This window comes from Drosophila novamexicana, unplaced genomic scaffold, assembly GCF_003285875.2.
Source record: "Drosophila novamexicana strain 15010-1031.04,08,12 unplaced genomic scaffold, DnovRS2.1 tig00000024-arrow-pilon, whole genome shotgun sequence".
Classification (NCBI taxonomy): Eukaryota; Metazoa; Arthropoda; class Insecta; order Diptera; family Drosophilidae; genus Drosophila; species Drosophila novamexicana.
Genome location: NW_020824768.1, coordinates 2,978,225 through 2,994,111, shown reverse-complemented (window position 1 = coordinate 2,994,111; position 15,887 = coordinate 2,978,225). Strand labels below are relative to the sequence as shown.

At 46.3% G+C, this 15,887-nt stretch overlaps 7 protein-coding genes across 10 annotated transcripts; 3 read left to right on the top strand and 4 right to left on the bottom strand.

Moving 5' to 3' along the window:
* Nucleotides 1–737: 737 nt before the first annotated feature.
* LOC115771181 (signal recognition particle 54 kDa protein) lies at nucleotides 738–2,823 on the bottom strand. Its single transcript, XM_030716769.1, has 2 exons — nucleotides 1,784–2,823; nucleotides 738–1,726 (listed from the first exon to the last, which is right to left on the bottom strand). Exons 1-2 carry the CDS (start codon nucleotides 2,699–2,701, stop codon nucleotides 1,118–1,120), a joined length of 1,527 nt encoding a protein of 508 aa, XP_030572629.1. The 5' UTR covers nucleotides 2,702–2,823; the 3' UTR covers nucleotides 738–1,117.
* Nucleotides 2,824–2,893: 70 nt separating this feature from the next.
* Nucleotides 2,894–5,487, top strand: LOC115771180 (flap endonuclease GEN). 3 transcript variants are annotated; one of them, XM_030716767.1, is made up of 6 exons: nucleotides 2,894–3,169; nucleotides 3,232–3,541; nucleotides 3,597–3,886; nucleotides 3,943–4,110; nucleotides 4,162–4,940; nucleotides 5,019–5,487. In XM_030716767.1, exons 1-6 carry the CDS (start codon nucleotides 3,012–3,014, stop codon nucleotides 5,477–5,479), a joined length of 2,166 nt encoding a protein of 721 aa, XP_030572627.1. In that variant the 5' UTR covers nucleotides 2,894–3,011; the 3' UTR covers nucleotides 5,480–5,487. The 3 variants fall into 3 exon arrangements, with proteins under 3 accessions (XP_030572627.1, XP_030572628.1, XP_030572625.1); XM_030716768.1 differs by having other exon boundaries at nucleotides 5,012–5,125; XM_030716765.1 differs by having other exon boundaries at nucleotides 4,162–5,487.
* A 4-nt stretch (nucleotides 5,488–5,491) lies between these two features.
* Nucleotides 5,492–9,299, bottom strand: LOC115771179 (alanine--tRNA ligase, mitochondrial). Its single transcript, XM_030716764.1, has 12 exons — nucleotides 9,076–9,299; nucleotides 8,840–9,013; nucleotides 8,642–8,787; nucleotides 8,372–8,581; nucleotides 8,164–8,308; nucleotides 7,965–8,104; nucleotides 6,933–7,906; nucleotides 6,720–6,876; nucleotides 6,374–6,659; nucleotides 6,098–6,318; nucleotides 5,844–6,045; nucleotides 5,492–5,781 (listed from the first exon to the last, which is right to left on the bottom strand). The coding sequence occupies exons 1-12, from the start codon at nucleotides 9,241–9,243 to the stop codon at nucleotides 5,575–5,577; spliced, it is 3,030 nt and encodes a 1,009-aa protein (XP_030572624.1). The 5' UTR covers nucleotides 9,244–9,299; the 3' UTR covers nucleotides 5,492–5,574.
* A 92-nt stretch (nucleotides 9,300–9,391) lies between these two features.
* On the top strand, nucleotides 9,392–11,411 carry LOC115771182 (fat storage-inducing transmembrane protein). The gene is made up of 2 exons (XM_030716770.1): nucleotides 9,392–10,268; nucleotides 10,326–11,411. Exons 1-2 carry the CDS (start codon nucleotides 9,749–9,751, stop codon nucleotides 11,078–11,080), a joined length of 1,275 nt encoding a protein of 424 aa, XP_030572630.1. The 5' UTR covers nucleotides 9,392–9,748; the 3' UTR covers nucleotides 11,081–11,411.
* Nucleotides 11,325–13,226, bottom strand: LOC115771183 (ganglioside-induced differentiation-associated protein 1). Of its 2 annotated transcripts, XM_030716772.1 has the most exons (5): nucleotides 12,959–13,225; nucleotides 12,249–12,441; nucleotides 12,010–12,192; nucleotides 11,483–11,944; nucleotides 11,325–11,404 (listed from the first exon to the last, which is right to left on the bottom strand). In XM_030716772.1, exons 1-5 carry the CDS (start codon nucleotides 13,079–13,081, stop codon nucleotides 11,391–11,393), a joined length of 975 nt encoding a protein of 324 aa, XP_030572632.1. In that variant the 5' UTR covers nucleotides 13,082–13,225; the 3' UTR covers nucleotides 11,325–11,390. The 2 variants fall into 2 exon arrangements, with proteins under 2 accessions (XP_030572632.1, XP_030572631.1); XM_030716771.1 differs by lacking the exon at nucleotides 11,325–11,404 and having other exon boundaries at nucleotides 11,432–11,944; nucleotides 12,959–13,226.
* Nucleotides 13,227–13,744: 518 nt separating this feature from the next.
* On the top strand, nucleotides 13,745–15,046 carry LOC115771261 (dehydrogenase/reductase SDR family member 4). Its single transcript, XM_030716877.1, has 3 exons — nucleotides 13,745–14,189; nucleotides 14,254–14,656; nucleotides 14,718–15,046. The coding sequence occupies exons 1-3, from the start codon at nucleotides 13,912–13,914 to the stop codon at nucleotides 15,021–15,023; spliced, it is 987 nt and encodes a 328-aa protein (XP_030572737.1). The 5' UTR covers nucleotides 13,745–13,911; the 3' UTR covers nucleotides 15,024–15,046.
* Nucleotides 15,019–15,863, bottom strand: LOC115771263 (charged multivesicular body protein 2b-B). Its single transcript, XM_030716879.1, has one exon. The coding sequence runs from the start codon at nucleotides 15,772–15,774 to the stop codon at nucleotides 15,136–15,138; it is 639 nt and encodes a 212-aa protein (XP_030572739.1). The 5' UTR covers nucleotides 15,775–15,863; the 3' UTR covers nucleotides 15,019–15,135.
* Between the last annotated feature and the right edge of the window lie 24 nt (nucleotides 15,864–15,887).

Genomic DNA, 15,887 nt, shown 5'->3' with positions numbered 1-15,887 from the left:
GTATGTATGCACATAGCCTACATACGCACAGGCCTATAAGTATGTGTATGTTTGTGTGCGTGTGTGATTGTGTTGTTACAGACGCAAGGCTGGCTGCTGTAAACCGGCACCGGCATGCGTGTGGTTGTGTCTGTGCGAGCGCCAGTTCCCCTCCACTATGACAAAGCAATAAAAACAAGAACAACAACAACGCAAGCACACACACACACGCATACACAGCCACATGCAGACAGCTTTGTGCTTGTGTGCCTGTTTGTTTACTTGCTTACCGTTATTTTGTTGTGTATCTCGCTTTTGCTATGACGCTTTTGCTGAGTTGCTTTCAACAAGTTTCTGTTCGCCTGTTCATTTGTTGTTTTTTGTAATAGTTGTTTGTATGTGTGCGACGTAACCGACGGCATTGTTAGAGGCATATTTAAAAGTGTACGACATTATGAATGCAGTGAACACCCTGCATAGTGTCTACACAGGCTATACAAGCTATGCACACAACCTTCTGCTTTTTCTTTCAACTGTAAACATTCTTTCTTATATACCAGAATATTTTATGAATAAGGAATTATAAAATATATTTGAAACACAAACCGCGTATGTTTTTCCCATTCCCTGAGCTGGCGACCAGACAGTCTGGCAGCTCTACGCAAGTGCATATACAGGCGACTCATAGATGGCGCCACAACACAAAGAAAATCCACTTAAGAGAAAAACGACTTAAGTAATTGATATTAAAACAATGATTTTATGAATTTCTATATACTTTTTATTCAATTCATTTCCGTACGGAGTCTTATGCATGCAATTTTAGTTGTTCGTTGACAGTAGACTGTTTTTTAAACAATAAAAACTTAGCTTAAATCTTGCGACTGCAGAGCACTGTATACCAAACCGTACAAAAACTGAAGACCGCTAACTAGAATTGTTAACTGTTTTACATAGATTTCGTTCACTGTTTACCACTATTTTCACAAATTGTAATTGATTTTGGTCAAACAAGAGGATATCGCCATGGAAACAAGGATAATTGTCGCGCTTGCAAACCGTTAACAAATTAATGCTAAGAACCGAACTATTTAAAAACAAAATCATACAAAAATCTTTACATATAAGATGGCCTTTCTCATTTGCCACCAAAGCCGCCCATCAGGTTCCCCAGCCCGCCCAGGCCGCCCGCCGCGCCCTGTTGTAGCTGTCGCATCATGTTCTGCAGCCCACCAACGCCGCCCATTTGCTGCAGCATGCGGGGATCAATCATCTTGGCCATTTGCTGATTGAGCTTGGCCATCTGAGTGGGATTCACATTTTTCGTCATGTCGCCTTGCTTAAACAGACCCTTAACGCCGCCCATTTTCTTGACGACCGCTGCGAATTTCGTGTAGTGTGCAATCAGCTCCTTAACCTCGCGCTCAATGACACCGGCGCCATGTGCCACTCGTATGCAACGTGTGGGTTGCTTGCTGAACAGTTTGGCCCCATCACGGTTGTCCAGCTCACTGTCTGACATGCTGTCCATCATCGTCATCATGCGCTTAATGCGCGCCATCGACTCCTGCTCGCCGCCCTTGGTCATGAAGTCTTGTGAGAATCCGGGTATCATGTTCATGATCTGTGAGAAGGGTCCCATTTTCATGATATTCTGGAACTGTTCGTACATGTCGCGTATGGTGAAATGACCATGCTTAATCTTCTCCAGCAGCTCCTCGTTGCCGTCTAATTTCAGTTCGTTCACCTGTCAAGTAAGTTGGCTTGTTAGACAGTATTTACGTAGATGTTGTACACAACTTACCTTGTCTATCAGTCCTTCAATGTCACCCATACCCAGCAGCTTACTCACAAAAGGTTTCGTTTTGAATGGCTCCAAGTCGTCGATGTGCTCGCCCGTGCCAATGAAGATGATGGGGGACTGAGTGGCAGCCACAGCAGACAGGGCGCCACCACCCTTGGCATGACCGTCCAATTTTGTAATGATGACGGAACCGATATCAACTTTCTCCTTAAAGGCCTTGGCTTGAGCCTCGCAAGCCTGTCCAATTGTGGCATCCATCACGAAGATGATATTGTCGGGACTGACGGCATTGGATACCGCCAACATTTCCTCGAACAGCGACTCCTCCTGTTTATGCCTACCTGATGTATCCACAATAATCATCTCGAATCCTTCGCGCTTGAACATGTCTACGCCCTCTTGCGCTATGACCACAGGATCGATTTCCGTGTAGCTGCCGTAGAATGGAATCCGCGCCTTGGTCGCGTTTTGTTTGATCTGATCATAGGCACCTGCACGAAACGTGTCCGCGCAGACGAGGCACGACTTCCAGTTGCGTTTCTGGTAGTGATAGGCTAGCTTAGTACATGTTGTTGTCTTGCCGGAACCCTGAAGGCCCACAAACATGATAACGTTGGCCTTGCCTTTGACTGGCTGATATGGCTTGACACCTGGATCCACCAGTTTAATCAGCTCCTTGAAGACGGCGGACTGTATCATGCGGCGTTTGTTCAATCCCCCGGCCATCTCATCAAAGTCGATGACGGCCCGCACATTCTCGCGGAGCTGCTTCACCTGCCGGATGTTTACATCAGCCTCCAGCAGGGCGGCGCATATCTCTTTGAGCATCGCACTTAGGGCTTCCTCATTAATGACGGTGGCTTTGCTGAGCGAGTGCAGCGCCGTCGTTATCTTTCGTCCTAAATCTGCTAAAACCATCTTGGCGTTTTATGTGGTATGTTAACTGTATTGCAGCGGCGTGAGTTTTAATTTAGTTGCCTTATATGCAAAACAAAACATGCGAATTGAAAACGAGTTCACTTTTGATTTTCTCTGACACGTCAAATGTCGAACACGAAGAAGAAGTGCACACTGACAGTCAAATGGACATGTGCAAATGTCAAAACAAAGCACCGAGTGTGACTGTCCAAAATTTGCCAGTCAGCTGTACGCGTTCCCCGTGACTGTCAGCAATGCTGCTTGTTTTTAATTTTGAAATTAACGCGCTAATTTAGTGTTTAATAATTAAATGGGCGTTAAGGAACTGTGGAGCATCTTAACGCCACATGCTGAGCGAAAGCCAATATGTGAACTCCGCGGCAAGAAGGTCGCCATAGATCTGGCCGGATGGGTGTGCGAAAGTCTCAACGTAGTCGATTATTTTGTGCATCCACGGCATCACTTGAAGTAAGTTATGCATATGTTTCTTTTTCTTTATATATATTTTCATTAAACAAATTCATTTACAGAAATCTTTTCTTTCGTACCTGTTATCTCATCTGGGAGCAGGTGACGCCAGTGTTTGTGTTGGAAGGAGTTGCGCCCAAGCTGAAAAGTGAAGTAATAGCCAAACGTAACGAGCTGCAATTTCGTGGCGTCCGGCCCAAGGATAAAGATGCACCGGCGCCAACTCAAGCGGCAGCCAAAAAGGATAAGGGCCGCACCCGCTTTAATCACGTTCTCAAACAGTGCGAGAATCTATTGTTGTCCATGGGCATTCAATGCGTTCAGGGACCAGGCGAAGCTGAAGCCTATTGTGCCTATCTCAACAAGCATGGCGTGAGTTCAATTGATAGTTTTTTGTGGCTGAAATTATTATTATTTGTCCATCCAGCTAGTGGATGGTGTCATAAGCCAGGATTCGGACTGCTTTGCGTACGGCGCGGTGCGCGTGTATCGCAACTTTTCTGTGTCCACGCAGGGCGCTCAGGCTGCAGCTGGCGGTGCAGTGGATATTTATGACATGCAAACGATTTGCGCCCACATGGATTTTGGCCAGAACAAAGTCATTGTCATGGCGCTGCTCTGTGGATGCGACTATTGTCCCGATGGCATCGGCGGCATTGGCAAGGACGGCGTACTGAAGTTGTTTAACAAATACAAGGAATCGGAAATATTGGACAGGTAAAATAATATCATTCAAGGATGCATATAAAAGCTAAAACTTACGTCTTACTCAGATTGCGTAATTGGCGCTCTGAAACGGATAAATACAGCGCATTGGAGCTGCGTGTCGACGACAAATCCATTTGCAGCAACTGCGGGCACATTGGACGCACGCAAAGCCACACCAAAAGCGGCTGTGGCGTCTGTCGGACGCATCGTGGCTGCGATGAAAGCCTGTGGAAGTAAGTGCTATTTGTAAGCCTTGAATTTTTATAACTTTTGTTTCTTTAAAGGGAACAACGGCTGTCCATCAAGGCGGAGCTGACGTTGCGCAAGAAGGCGCTTGTAGATGTAGACTTTCCCAATGAAGAGATTATATCCGAGTTCCTTTCTGAACCGCCGACACTGCCCAAATTGAAGCTCGACTGGCGACAGCCCAACATCGTTAAATTTATCAAGCAAATTGGCCACCTTTTGCAATGGCCAGAAATCTATTGCTTTCAGAAATTTTTCCCCATTCTTACACGCTGGCAGGTACAGCAGCCAAACCAAGATAAGTGCCTTGTCCAGCCCCAAGAGATCATCAAGAAGCGTACAGTGAAAGGTGTCGCCAGTTTAGAGCTGCGTTGGGCAGACAGTCACGGCTGCTTCAAGGGACTTATACCGCACGATCAAATTGCCGAATTCGAGCTGGAGCATCCAAAGGGTGTGGAGGAACTATACTATACTATTGAGCCATTGGACATGTTGCAGGCTGCATATCCAGATTTGGTGGCTGCTTTTATGAAATCAAAGGAGAAACCGCCCAAAAAGGCAGCGACGCGCAAAAAGAAGACACCGCTTAGTGCTCTTGAGAATCTTTCAGCCTTGGCTGCAGCAACAGAAGAGATTATCTCCAAACCCAAACGAGGAAAAAAGAAGATGCCAATTGAGCCAGCAAAGCAAGGACAAAAAACTATGAAGCAATTTCTTAAACAAAATAAGGACACACCAGTCAAACCCGTTCGTCAGCTCGTTACCCAATGCTCCACGCCTCTCAACAAAAATTTGCCCTCCGATTTGGACAGCGATGGTGAGTTTGATATGTCCGATATTATCAATGGCATCGTCTCCAATCCTCAAGCACTACCTGCTGTTACTAAGCACGCAGGTCATATGCTGCACTATGAGGCGCTGGCAGAGGATTTGAGCCTTCGCTTGGCGCAGCTGAGTTTGCACAAGGATGACGCACAAACCCAACAAAGTCAACTGTTAGATGATGCAGATTTGCTATTGCAAAAGCGTCGAGATTACTCAATGAGGGAAGAGTGCGTGCCGTTGAGCAAACGCTACTCGCTGGATGACAGCTTTGATCTGTTGGTCAAGGGCGAGCTGAAAAAGGTGCCACATTTGGTCAGGACGCCTATAGAGCGCTTTAAACAGCAGCATGGCCTATCCATTGCGAAAGAGGCTACTAGGACACTACCGTCGCCTCCACCGCCCAAGTCAACAGCTAACGTTAGCTACTTTTTCAATCAAAGCGTCGACGGTGCCGATGCTTTTGAGCAACTAATGGAGACAAGTTTGGCGCACTCGCAACAGGATTTGGTGATAATCAGCGACAGCGATTAAGGTTTTTATTTACATTTATTAGTCTGCAATATAGTACCTCTCACAATAACAATTAAGCTTAACAATTTTCTATTAAGGGCGTGTGGCATGGCAAGTTAGAACTCCAAATAACGTTTGGCGTAGACCTGAGCATTGCCCATTGCCTGTTCCAATTGTTCCTCAAACTGTGTGTTCACCTTGCGTCCCTTCATGTTGCAGACGATTTCAGCTTTCTGACCCTTGGGCGTGGCCACTTGACCGCCAAACGTTTTCGCAAAGGATTGCAGCCAGAGCGTGGCGTTAAATTGCTCACTGATGCAGTTCTGCAGCGTGAATCCAAAAGGATTAACCAGAGTTAACTTTGAGTTATAATTCATTGACTGACCTGCGGCACGCAGCAGCGCGCTTTGACAATGTTATCACACATGCTAACCACCAGAATCGGACGATCTGTGCATAGTTTTGTTGCACGCTGCAAGGGAATTTCTTCCACCAGCGCCGAGCTGCTAATAAAGTGCAAAATGTACGGATGCGTGTCAAGTGGCTTTTCTAGTAGCACATTTCGCATTTCCACCTCTACAAATTCTCTGTAACAATGACAAATTAGTTGTTGGCAAATAACTACAATTTAACACCTACTTAAGGGTTGTGCGCGAAGTCTCCTTAAGCTTACGTAGTATATCATTGATGCGATCGAGCGTGTCCATCTTAAAAGCGTATGGCAGCTTAATGTCCGAGTGCAGCATGTTGTGGCGTATGGTCTGCAGCTCAGTCTCCGTGGCATTTGTCAGCTTGTCCATTTGAAACTGCTTTTCCAGCATATCCACACGATGACGCAATAGCGCTGCTGTTTTCAGGACCTATCGGAAAGGAGGGATTATTAGAAATTGGAAGGAAGAGTGAACGTTATCTTACATTCTCTGCTGCCTGGCCAGCTACGGCTGTAAAGGCAAAGCGAGCCCTATTTGTTTGCTTGAGATTAACAATGCAGAAGCAGGATAGCTCCTTTGTGTTGGTCACATGCGTACCGCAGCACAGTTCCTTGGAGCTAAGGCTTAGGTCCGGACATTGCACATTAATAAGACGCAGTCCTTGCTCCGGATACACCTCCCCAGGCACCATGGTTATATCGTTCTGCTGCAGCACATCAGCTGCGCTGAGTTCCTGCACTTGGACGGGCGTGGCGGAGCAGATGGCGCGGCTACATATGGAAGCTAATTAGTTGCATATATGTAAAAACAAGACGTCTACCCAAACTCACTTGATCAGATCCTCAATGTGTTGCACGTCGGCTTTTTGTATGCGCTTGCCCAAAAGTCCCAGTTCCAGTTTACACTGCTCACTGCTAACTGCGCTGGAAACCTGATATGTAACTTTGTTGAAGAGAGATCTTATGGCAGCATTCAGCAGATGGGTAGCTATAGAACGAGGTATTTATTTAGAATATCGTGTTTCTGTGCTCCTTGGTACTTACCCGTGTGATGACACGTATTCAGCTGCCGCTGCTTGGCATCTACCTCAAGCTGTACCTCATCCCCGACAGCCAGCTCGAAGTCATCGGAGGATGTGATCGGGCGACAAACATGCACCACGCAATCATTGAGATGCTTTACGCCTACCACTTCCAACTGATGAGGCTCCTCTGGTTTGTGTGTGTTCCGCACCAGCAGTTTGCCAAGATCTGATTGCTGACCGCCTGATTCGTAGTAGAAATTGCTTGCAGCTGTGACAATGGAGAGCGTATTCAAGGGCTCTTCTAGGCGGGTGCGTGACACTTCCACGTCATTTTGTAGCATGCCCAGCACGCGACTTGTAACCGTGGGAATCGAATAGGTTTCATTTACTTCATCATAGCTGTAGATATATTTGTGACTGTTATCAGTCGGCGCCAGCCGCTTGGTTAGCTGCGCTTGTGCGTCTGCGATGCGCTTCTGCAGCGCCAGGTCGTAGTCGCCACTGCTGCGCTGAGGTTCCTTGGTTCTAAGCTTGGCCAGGGCCAATTCGGCGCGATACCGATCCAAATCACAGTTCATGTTCTCAAGCTCGGCCAACTTAAGGAAGCTCTCTTCGGTCAGACCATAAGTGTCTGTCAACTTATACAGGAAGTCACCTGGGATCGTGTTGTTGGGAAAATTTGAGCGTTGTACTTGAAACTCGCGGTAGGCGGGCACAAAACCAGGACATTCCATCAGATCAATGTCATCCAGCTTGGGAAACTCTGTGAGCACCTCAGCAAAAGCCTTGGACGAGCTTTCGCGCAAATTTTTGTACACCTCCTGCTCGTGCAATATCAACTCAATAACAGCCTGCTGTTTGGTCGACATCTCGGGATAGGCCTCGCCTAGCGTTTCAACTACAATGGGCACCAGCTGAGAGAGCAGCTTTTCGTGTCCAAAAACTTGCTCCGAGATGCTGAGTGCCTTTCGCAGAACGCGACGCAATTTTTGACTGTGCTTGTGAAATAAAGAATTAAGAAAGGATTCCTTTAGGCTCAGCTCCAACTTACTTTTGATCCGGCAGCATGCCATCGGCCAAGCAAGCGGTGACCATGCGCGCATGATCGGCAAGTATTCTGTAGCTTGTATCGAGCAAAGCAGAATCCTGGGCATTGGGAAAGCTGCCACCATACACAGGTGCTTTGGAAAGCTAATTAAGAAACAAATGTTAAATTTGAGCCAACCAATTATTCACCACTATCAAATTACACTATGTATGCCATCGAAGAGCGGCGTAAAGAGATCGGTATCGTAATTGGACGACTTGTTTTGAAGCAGCGCAGCTAAACGCTCAAAGCCCATGCCCGTGTCCACGTGCCGAGCGGGCAGCTGTGTTATGCTGCCATCTGCATTGCTGCAAATATGAGGTATTCAATTAAATATTAGATTTCTACTGCACTAGTTTTTAGCTACCAACCGATTGTACTGTATAAACACCAAATTCCACAGCTCGGTGAGATCTGCTCGCCCCGCGTTGACCAACTTTGCGCGCTGCTCCACGCTGTCAGGTCCAGAGCCCGGTCTATGATCAATGTGTATTTCAGTGCAGGGTCCGCAAGGGCCCGTTGTGCCCATTTCCCAAAAGTTGTCCTTGCAGCCGAATGGCAAGATTCGTGCAGCAGGAAATCTGCAAGACAAGAATACTGATAAAATCTCAAAAAGCATTATGTAACCAATTTACGCATACCCCAAGCTACGCCAAATCTCAAAGCACTCCAGATCGGCGGTTATGCCCAGCAGCTTGTCGCCGGCAAAGTATGTGACATACAAACGCGAGGGATCAATGTTGTAGGGGCCGCGCAGCAGCTCCAAAGCCATTGCACAAGCTTCACGCTGCAAGAAATCTGTTGGAGCAATGCAAGGCTAAAGTGGCAAATGCACTTACCTTGAAATAATCGCCAAACGACCAGTTGCCCAGCATCTCGAAGAACGTGTGATGGTAGCCATCCTGACCCACCACAGACAGATCATTGTGCTTGCCACCGACTCGCACACATTTCTGAGAATTGACGACGCGTTTATACGGTGCAGCAGCTGTGCCCAGAAAAACGGATTTGAACTAAAGCAACGAGACTGATTAGGGCACAATAGATTAATCAAGTGTATGTACCTGATATTCACCTGGTTCATTCCCGCATTGACAAAGGCGACGGTGGGATCGCAGAACGGCACAACCGGACTGGAGCGCACAAATTTGTGCTCATGATTGACCGTAAAGTAATCGATGAATGTTTTGCGTATCTCGCGTGCTGTGAGCACACGTTGTAGTTTTTTGGCCGAGTTGTACATGCCAATTTAATTGCGGTCTTAATTACATGCGAGAGCGATGTGGACCCAGCTGAGCCGGTAATTAATAACAGAATCGGATCAGAATCACAGTCAGCTGATCGCAATTGCAGTTCACATGTGAACGCTGCCATTCGCAGTTCAACGCGTGTGGTCTGGTGTTCTATTTTCTGGCTGAAGCAACAGCTGCATATTTTGGCTAAAATGTGCAACGAACAAGAATAGAGCGAAAGAACAACGATAACTGCATTGTGCTAAGTGAAAATTTCTGTGAAACTTAACAAAACTAATAGTTAAAAACACAAACTGTTCGGTGCAACTAAATTATATGTAATCTAATATAATGCAATTTGAACTTTGACACCTTTCGTTTTGGTTCCGCTTTCACTTTTGACAAACCCTTTACCATAACCAAAAACGGTAGCAATAAAACGACGTAGTATACAACACATTGGCAAAGTGCAAACAACATCAAACACAACGTAGTAAACAAAATCGCCGCATCATTATGGCCACAAAACGGCGTCCACTGCGTCCCAATCTTGCCCCCGGACAAAATAGCGGCTCCAATATGAACTTTCGACCTGGTGGACCAGATATAACTCGATCAGAGGCACGAGGCACACGTCCAACCGCTGCCCCCACCAGCATACGTGAGATTCTAGTCATGGGCGTCATACATCTATGCAAAAAGACGATATTCTTCAACACGGACCTGAAGGTGGCCCTCTATTTGGGCAGCTTATTCATCATCTCGCTCATAGGCGACTTCTTGCCATTTCCCAAGACATACTTTGCCCGCTCCGACAACCTGTTTAATCTGTACTTCGTCAAGGTTGGCTGGGGTTGGACTCTCTTGTTCGCCGTGCCCTTTGCGGTGCTCTCCGCTTATACAATCACCTGCGGCGACATGAAGCGCATGCTGAGGCATCACTTCCCACGCATTGTAATCGCCACTTTCTTTTGGTTCTTCTGGACAAAGCTCTTCAACATTGTGGAAACCTCCTATGGTCGTTGCACTACCAAGGGTAAGAATGCGAGTTAAACAATGTTAAAACTGTTACTAAAGATTGTCTTTCTTGCAGGCTTCCAGAGCAAGTCCAGCTGCCTGAAGGCGGGACATTTATGGCAGGGCTTTGACATCTCAGGCCATGCGTTTATACTCATACACTCTAGCCTGGTGCTAATAGAGGAGGCGCGTCCCATTATCAAATGGGAAACCATCAAGGAGCACCTGCGCAACGAGTTGCACAATCGCAGCGTATCGGAGAAAACGGGAAGCAATCCGTTGCGCGGCCTAAACGATGAGCAAATGCGGAGCCTACAGTTTCTCTATACGCGACTGACGCCCATCATTCGCACCCTATTCATTGGGATGGCTGCTCTACAGCTGCTCTGGGACATAATGTTGGTGGGCACGATGCTGTACTATCATCGCATGATTGAGAAAGTCATCAGCGGCATCATTGCCATTCTAACGTGGTACTTTACGTATCGCTTCTGGTATCCAACCAATGGCCTGTTGCCCGAGGCGCCAGGCAATGGCGTCTTCTACTACCAGCGCGAGAGTGTCCCTTTCAAGAGACCCACGCATTTACACACCTGCACACCATCTGCTGCCAACCAGGCGTCATCTAGTGGATTAAAAGCCAATCCCAACGGCAGTGGCCAGTGGTCGACGGGCAAGGTAGGTGCTCAGTCGTCGTCGGCCCAGCAGCAAATACCTACTTTCATGGGCATGCCCTTGTTTACCAACGTAAAGGCAGCGAGTGCGGCCGCCAGCCTGCTGCAGGCGGAGCAGCAGAAGCGGGAACAGCAGCAGGCGGGCGTGGACAGCTGAACCCAAGTCGTTGACTAACCCAGCAACAGAAAACAGGAATTGAATAAGGTTAGGCGAATCATTTTTAACCGGTAGTGGCTAGCAAAATCTTTTGTACCAAATAGAACTTAATACCAAACGATTTTTATATACAATGATATCAGCAGCTTGAGGCTCGCACTTTGGCACTGTGCGCTGTTCATAGTTCATAGTTCATGGGGCAATCGCAGCTCCGCGCTCTCTCTATCCTCTCTCATTCTCTCGCTGACTGTTTCTGCTTTCCGGATCTTGCATTGTTACCACGTAGACTTAAGCGTTCTTTTGTTTGTGTTTATATGTGCCCAACTTTAACAACAACAATAAAATGATTGTTAACAAATCTGGCTGGCTACTTATGCGCAAAGGCTGCGAACATGGCCATACCCAAGAAACCGGCAGTTGCTCCCAGCTTGTAATTGGAAGGCGTCATACTCCACATTTCCTTCAGTATTTCGAAATTGCTGCTGGGCATCAGTTTATGGTATGAGGCACGCTGCTTGAACCGCAAAAAGTAGCCCTCCACCTGCGGCAACTTGCCGAAGCCCCAATAATAGTTCTCGAAGCCCAGCTGATAGAGGCGTTGCAGCAGCAGGCCCAAGCTGACGTCAGCCAAGGTGATCTCATCGCCAGTCAGCCACTCGTTGCGTGGCGTTTGCTTGGACAGCTCCTGCTCCACATATTGCAGCACATTGCGCACCGCATCCAGCACACGCTGGAAATCTACACGCGAGGCAACAAGTTTTCTGCGGCGTAACTGAATCTCTAGCTTTTGCTGTAATGCGGTGTTATTGGAGTCCAACTCATCCACGGAGTGACGCAGCAATTCCATAACCTTGTCATTGTTCTCTGCGGTTTAAAAGACAACGGATAATTCAATTGGAATAGCACTCAGGCACATTTATACTGCTCACTCAGGCAGGATTGCCGTACGGGCCCAATGAAGGGAGCCTTGGGCACCAGCTTGAGGTCGTCGTGGATAAAGGAGCCCAGACTGAGTGCGCCCACGGGCAGGCGTGACAATGCGCGTTCAAATGTCATCATCTGATCGAATTGTAGGGAATCTGGTGGGTATGGCTTCAGCAACGGATGCTGCTCTGTGAGGAGAGAAATTGACTTGAATTGGCCAAACATATCGGAAAGAACTACTTACCTCCACGGAACTTGGTCTCCACATAGCTGATGATGTGCGGTGAGTTGGGTATGATAAAAGCGCCATCCTGCAGCACGGGCACATCGCCCTTAGGATTCAGATTTAGGAACCAATTGGAATACTGTTCGCCATTGCACAGATCGACTATGTAGGGTGTAAAGTCAACATTTTTCTCATAGAGCACCAGCAAAACCTAGCAAAGAAAATATAAAAAAACATATTGATAAAGCTTAGCTTAACCGCAAGTCTGCGAATAATGTACGATCATTAATCCTAATGACTTGTAGCTCGCTCACACTGTTTGCTTGCACTATTTATACTCTTCCTCAGTTTTGTTTTATTATCACGTTTCTTACGTTTTCAAATGCTTCATTAGCACCTGCATCAAGGTAAACAGTTAAGTAATATTATTTATTAAGAAAAGAACAAAAACTCAAAACTAATGAAATCTACTTGTGTTGTCAGCCCAGCAGATATTATGCATACGCCCCCGTCACGCACGACTGCATCTGAAATAGATGGGGCACCTGGTGGGTGGCAGGTGGTGGGTGGAATGTTATTTAAAAACTTTACCTAGTCATAGCTGACAAAATAACATTGAACAGTAATGACAATAATGACGATTACTTTTGTAATTTCGCGCCATTTGCGCGTTTTGTAATATCAAAATATTGTCTCAAAAATCACATGATTTAGTTAGGGCAACTAACTTTTTGCGAGTAAAAGTTGTACGGATGAAAGTAGAGCACTAATTTATTGTCCGGAAATACGGGTGCCTTGAAGTCCTTTGGTGCGGGCGCAGCTGGCGCAATTTCATCTGCTTGGCTGCTCATCTTCCAAATCTTGTGAATCGTACTGGCAGAGTTATTTGGTTATATCACATGCTTTGCGAAGACCGTTAACCGCGTGCCGTATACCCTGCTCCAGAGCTCGAGAAAAAGCGGCTTGCACACTTGGAACGACACGGAGCGACTAACTGCTGGAAATGGAGTAGAGCAATGAAACAACTAAACGACTAAAGCCGCTCCGGCGAACTACAATTTGCACTTTCAGCTGAGAGTAAACATTGTGGTTGTTGTTATTTCTGGATATGATTTGTGCTGTTGTTGCTGGTTTATTCGTCAATGATTCTTATTTTTTTTTCAGTGTTGCGGTTCCTACTTGTTCTTCATATTTATCTTTGTTTATTGTGTTACGACATCGCGAATCATATTTAATGCGTGCAGGCAATGTTTATTTAAGTTTTTTTTTTTTGGAGATTTTCATTTCAACATTCTTATCTACCAATTGGGGTCTATGCACCAGACGGTGTCAAGCTTGTAAGGTGCTATTATTCCAGTAATTCTTATTGAATAAATAATACACAGAAACATTTTATTTTGAGCCATTAGCAAAGATAGGTTCGTAAATAGTTAATTTAAACTTAATTTAATAAATATAAGATAGAAACAAATGTGATTCAAATGTAGTCGTAATTTAAAAAGCGCGCCCAAAAAAGCTTTCGTTTCGCCGTGAATGGCAACAAGATGTAGCATCAAGCAAAACACGTTCCAATTGGAACTGTTTGGCTTAGTCGTATAGGAATCGTACAAATAGCAGAAGTGAGAAAAATCAATTTGCCGATCCTTGTCAATCCCAATTGAATTCAAAACTCAGCCTAGATATGTTGCATCTGGGCAAGCAATTGGCTAGCAAGGCGCCAAAGCCCAATTTAACCGCTGCAGCCAGTTTGTCTGGAGGCAAAGTCCAAAGTACCACGCAAAGCACAACATCGATTAGAAATCTTAATCAACATAACAGCAACAACAATAGTAACAAACTCGTTAACTACAATCTTTGCCATAAGCGATTGTCCAGTGGCAGTGCCAGTCAAAGTTCGAGCGTTAGCAGCATGAAGCGTTTAGCAGGCAAAGTTGCGGTGGTTACCGCCTCCACAGATGGGTGAGTTCTCAGAGACATTGTCCCTTAGTGCATATTGATTATAGTTAATTTATGGCGCTTGCAGCATTGGCTTTGCGATTGCCAAGCGTTTGGCTGAGGATGGTGCCGCCGTCGTGATCAGCAGTCGAAAGCAGAAGAATGTGGACAATGCGCTGGCCGAGCTGCGAAAACTGAATCTTAACGTGCATGGCCTTAAGTGCCACGTGAGCGAGCCGCAAGATCGTAAGCAGCTCTTCGAGGAAACCATCAGCAAATATGGCAAGCTCAATATATTGGTTAGTAATGCCGCTACCAATCCTGCCGTAGGCGGTGTTCTAGAATGTGATGAGAAGGTGTGGGATAAGATCTTCGATGTAAATGTAAAGAGCTCTTATCTATTGGCCAAAGAAGCCCTGCCATATCTACGCCAGGAGAAGGGCTCTAGCATAGTGTTTGTCTCGTCCATTGCTGGCTACGATGCATTTGAGGTAAGTCGTCTATTAGTTAAACCAGCATTTATCTTATCTTAATCTCTAACCTTCTCTACAGCTGCTGGGCGCATACTCCGTTAGCAAGACCGCGCTGATTGGACTGACCAAGGCAGCGGCCAAGGACTTGGCGCCTGAGGGCATACGCGTGAACTGCCTGGCACCTGGTATCATCCGTACAAAATTCTCCAAGGCGCTGTACGAGAACGAGTCTGCCAATGAGGCGGCGCTTAGCAAAATACCCATGGGTCGTTTGGGCACAAGTGAGGAAATGGCTGGCGTTGTATCTTTCCTTGTATCGGAGGATGCTGGCTATATAACAGGCGAGTCTGTAGTTGCCTCGGGGGGTATGAACGCTCGACTTTAGAGTGATGCATGTACATATACTTATGTTCTTATGTCTTATGGGCTATGAATAACAATTGTGTTTACAAAATTTCCAAATACGGCTGTGGGAGGGATTAAGCACATTAATATAACTAGGAAGATCTCAGTTTGGCCAACTGATCTGCAATATCCTTCTCGGTGCGCTTGCCGCTAGTCTCGAATTCACTGGATCCTGTGGCTGGTATGTTGGCCATTTTACCAGAGATCTCAATGCCAATCTCGTCGAGCACCTTGTTGACCACATCGTTAGATTCCTCCTCATCACCAGATTCCGTCAGCATGTCGTCTAGCGTATCGTTTATCATTTCGTCTGTCATTTCCATGCGCATATTTGCTTGCTGGAAGTCACGCACAGTGCCTGCTATAGCCTCTGGGCGCATCACTTTGTTCATGCCAGCCATCGTCTTGGCTGTGGTGCCCATTGCCTCGCCCAGAGCTATATTTGCGCCCATGTTCTTGTTCTGATAGCCTATAGATTGTATTTTGCCCGCTGCAGCGTAACTGCGCGATTTTTGCTTGCGAATCTCGATCAGTTGCTTGGCCAGAATTTTGCATGCGTCGTTGTTTCCAGCAGCCGCATTGCGTCTAATCTCAGCTTCTAGTTTTTTCTCCTCATCCTCCAGTTTTCGACGCTCTCGTTCAATGTCGCGAGTCGCTTTGCGCAAGCTGCGATCATTATCGCGTTGCTGTTCCTTTACGGTGGGTTTTTTGCCAAATATATTGTTAAACATTTTAGATTTCAATTTTTACTGTCTGAATGAACGGGTAGGGTTTTTCAAAAAGATGATTCACTGTTGAAGCTGGCGATTGGTATGTGCAAATATCAAAACAAAATCAGCTGCTG

Excerpts from the sequence above, each read along its gene's own strand:
- LOC115771263 (XM_030716879.1), bottom strand. The coding sequence starts at position 15,774 with ATGTTTAACAATATATTTGGCAAAAAACCCACCGTAAAGGAACAGCAA.
- LOC115771182 (XM_030716770.1), top strand. The coding sequence starts at position 9,749 with ATGGCCACAAAACGGCGTCCACTGCGTCCCAATCTTGCCCCCGGACAA. Across the intron at positions 10,269-10,325 it reads TGGTCGTTGCACTACCAAGG|GCTTCCAGAGCAAGTCCAGC; the intron begins GTAAGAATGCGA and ends TCTTTCTTGCAG.
- LOC115771183 (XM_030716771.1), bottom strand. The coding sequence starts at position 13,081 with ATGAGCAGCCAAGCAGATGAAATTGCGCCAGCTGCGCCCGCACCAAAG. Across the intron at positions 12,193-12,248 it reads GGAGACCAAGTTCCGTGGAG|AGCAGCATCCGTTGCTGAAG; the intron begins GTAAGTAGTTCT and ends CTCTCCTCACAG. Across the intron at positions 11,945-12,009 it reads CGTACGGCAATCCTGCCTGA|AGAACAATGACAAGGTTATG; the intron begins GTGAGCAGTATA and ends TTTAAACCGCAG.
- LOC115771179 (XM_030716764.1), bottom strand. The coding sequence starts at position 9,243 with ATGTACAACTCGGCCAAAAAACTACAACGTGTGCTCACAGCACGCGAG. Across the intron at positions 6,319-6,373 it reads CTGGCCAGGCAGCAGAGAAT|GTCCTGAAAACAGCAGCGCT; the intron begins GTAAGATAACGT and ends CCTTTCCGATAG. Across the intron at positions 5,782-5,843 it reads CGCGCTGCTGCGTGCCGCAG|AACTGCATCAGTGAGCAATT; the intron begins GTCAGTCAATGA and ends TTCACGCTGCAG.
- LOC115771261 (XM_030716877.1), top strand. The coding sequence starts at position 13,912 with ATGTTGCATCTGGGCAAGCAATTGGCTAGCAAGGCGCCAAAGCCCAAT. Across the intron at positions 14,190-14,253 it reads GTTACCGCCTCCACAGATGG|CATTGGCTTTGCGATTGCCA; the intron begins GTGAGTTCTCAG and ends TGGCGCTTGCAG. Across the intron at positions 14,657-14,717 it reads CTGGCTACGATGCATTTGAG|CTGCTGGGCGCATACTCCGT; the intron begins GTAAGTCGTCTA and ends CCTTCTCTACAG.
- LOC115771181 (XM_030716769.1), bottom strand. The coding sequence starts at position 2,701 with ATGGTTTTAGCAGATTTAGGACGAAAGATAACGACGGCGCTGCACTCG. Across the intron at positions 1,727-1,783 it reads TTGAAGGACTGATAGACAAG|GTGAACGAACTGAAATTAGA; the intron begins GTAAGTTGTGTA and ends CTTACTTGACAG.
- LOC115771180 (XM_030716765.1), top strand. The coding sequence starts at position 3,012 with ATGGGCGTTAAGGAACTGTGGAGCATCTTAACGCCACATGCTGAGCGA. Across the intron at positions 3,542-3,596 it reads CCTATCTCAACAAGCATGGC|CTAGTGGATGGTGTCATAAG; the intron begins GTGAGTTCAATT and ends TTGTCCATCCAG. Across the intron at positions 3,887-3,942 it reads GAATCGGAAATATTGGACAG|ATTGCGTAATTGGCGCTCTG; the intron begins GTAAAATAATAT and ends CGTCTTACTCAG.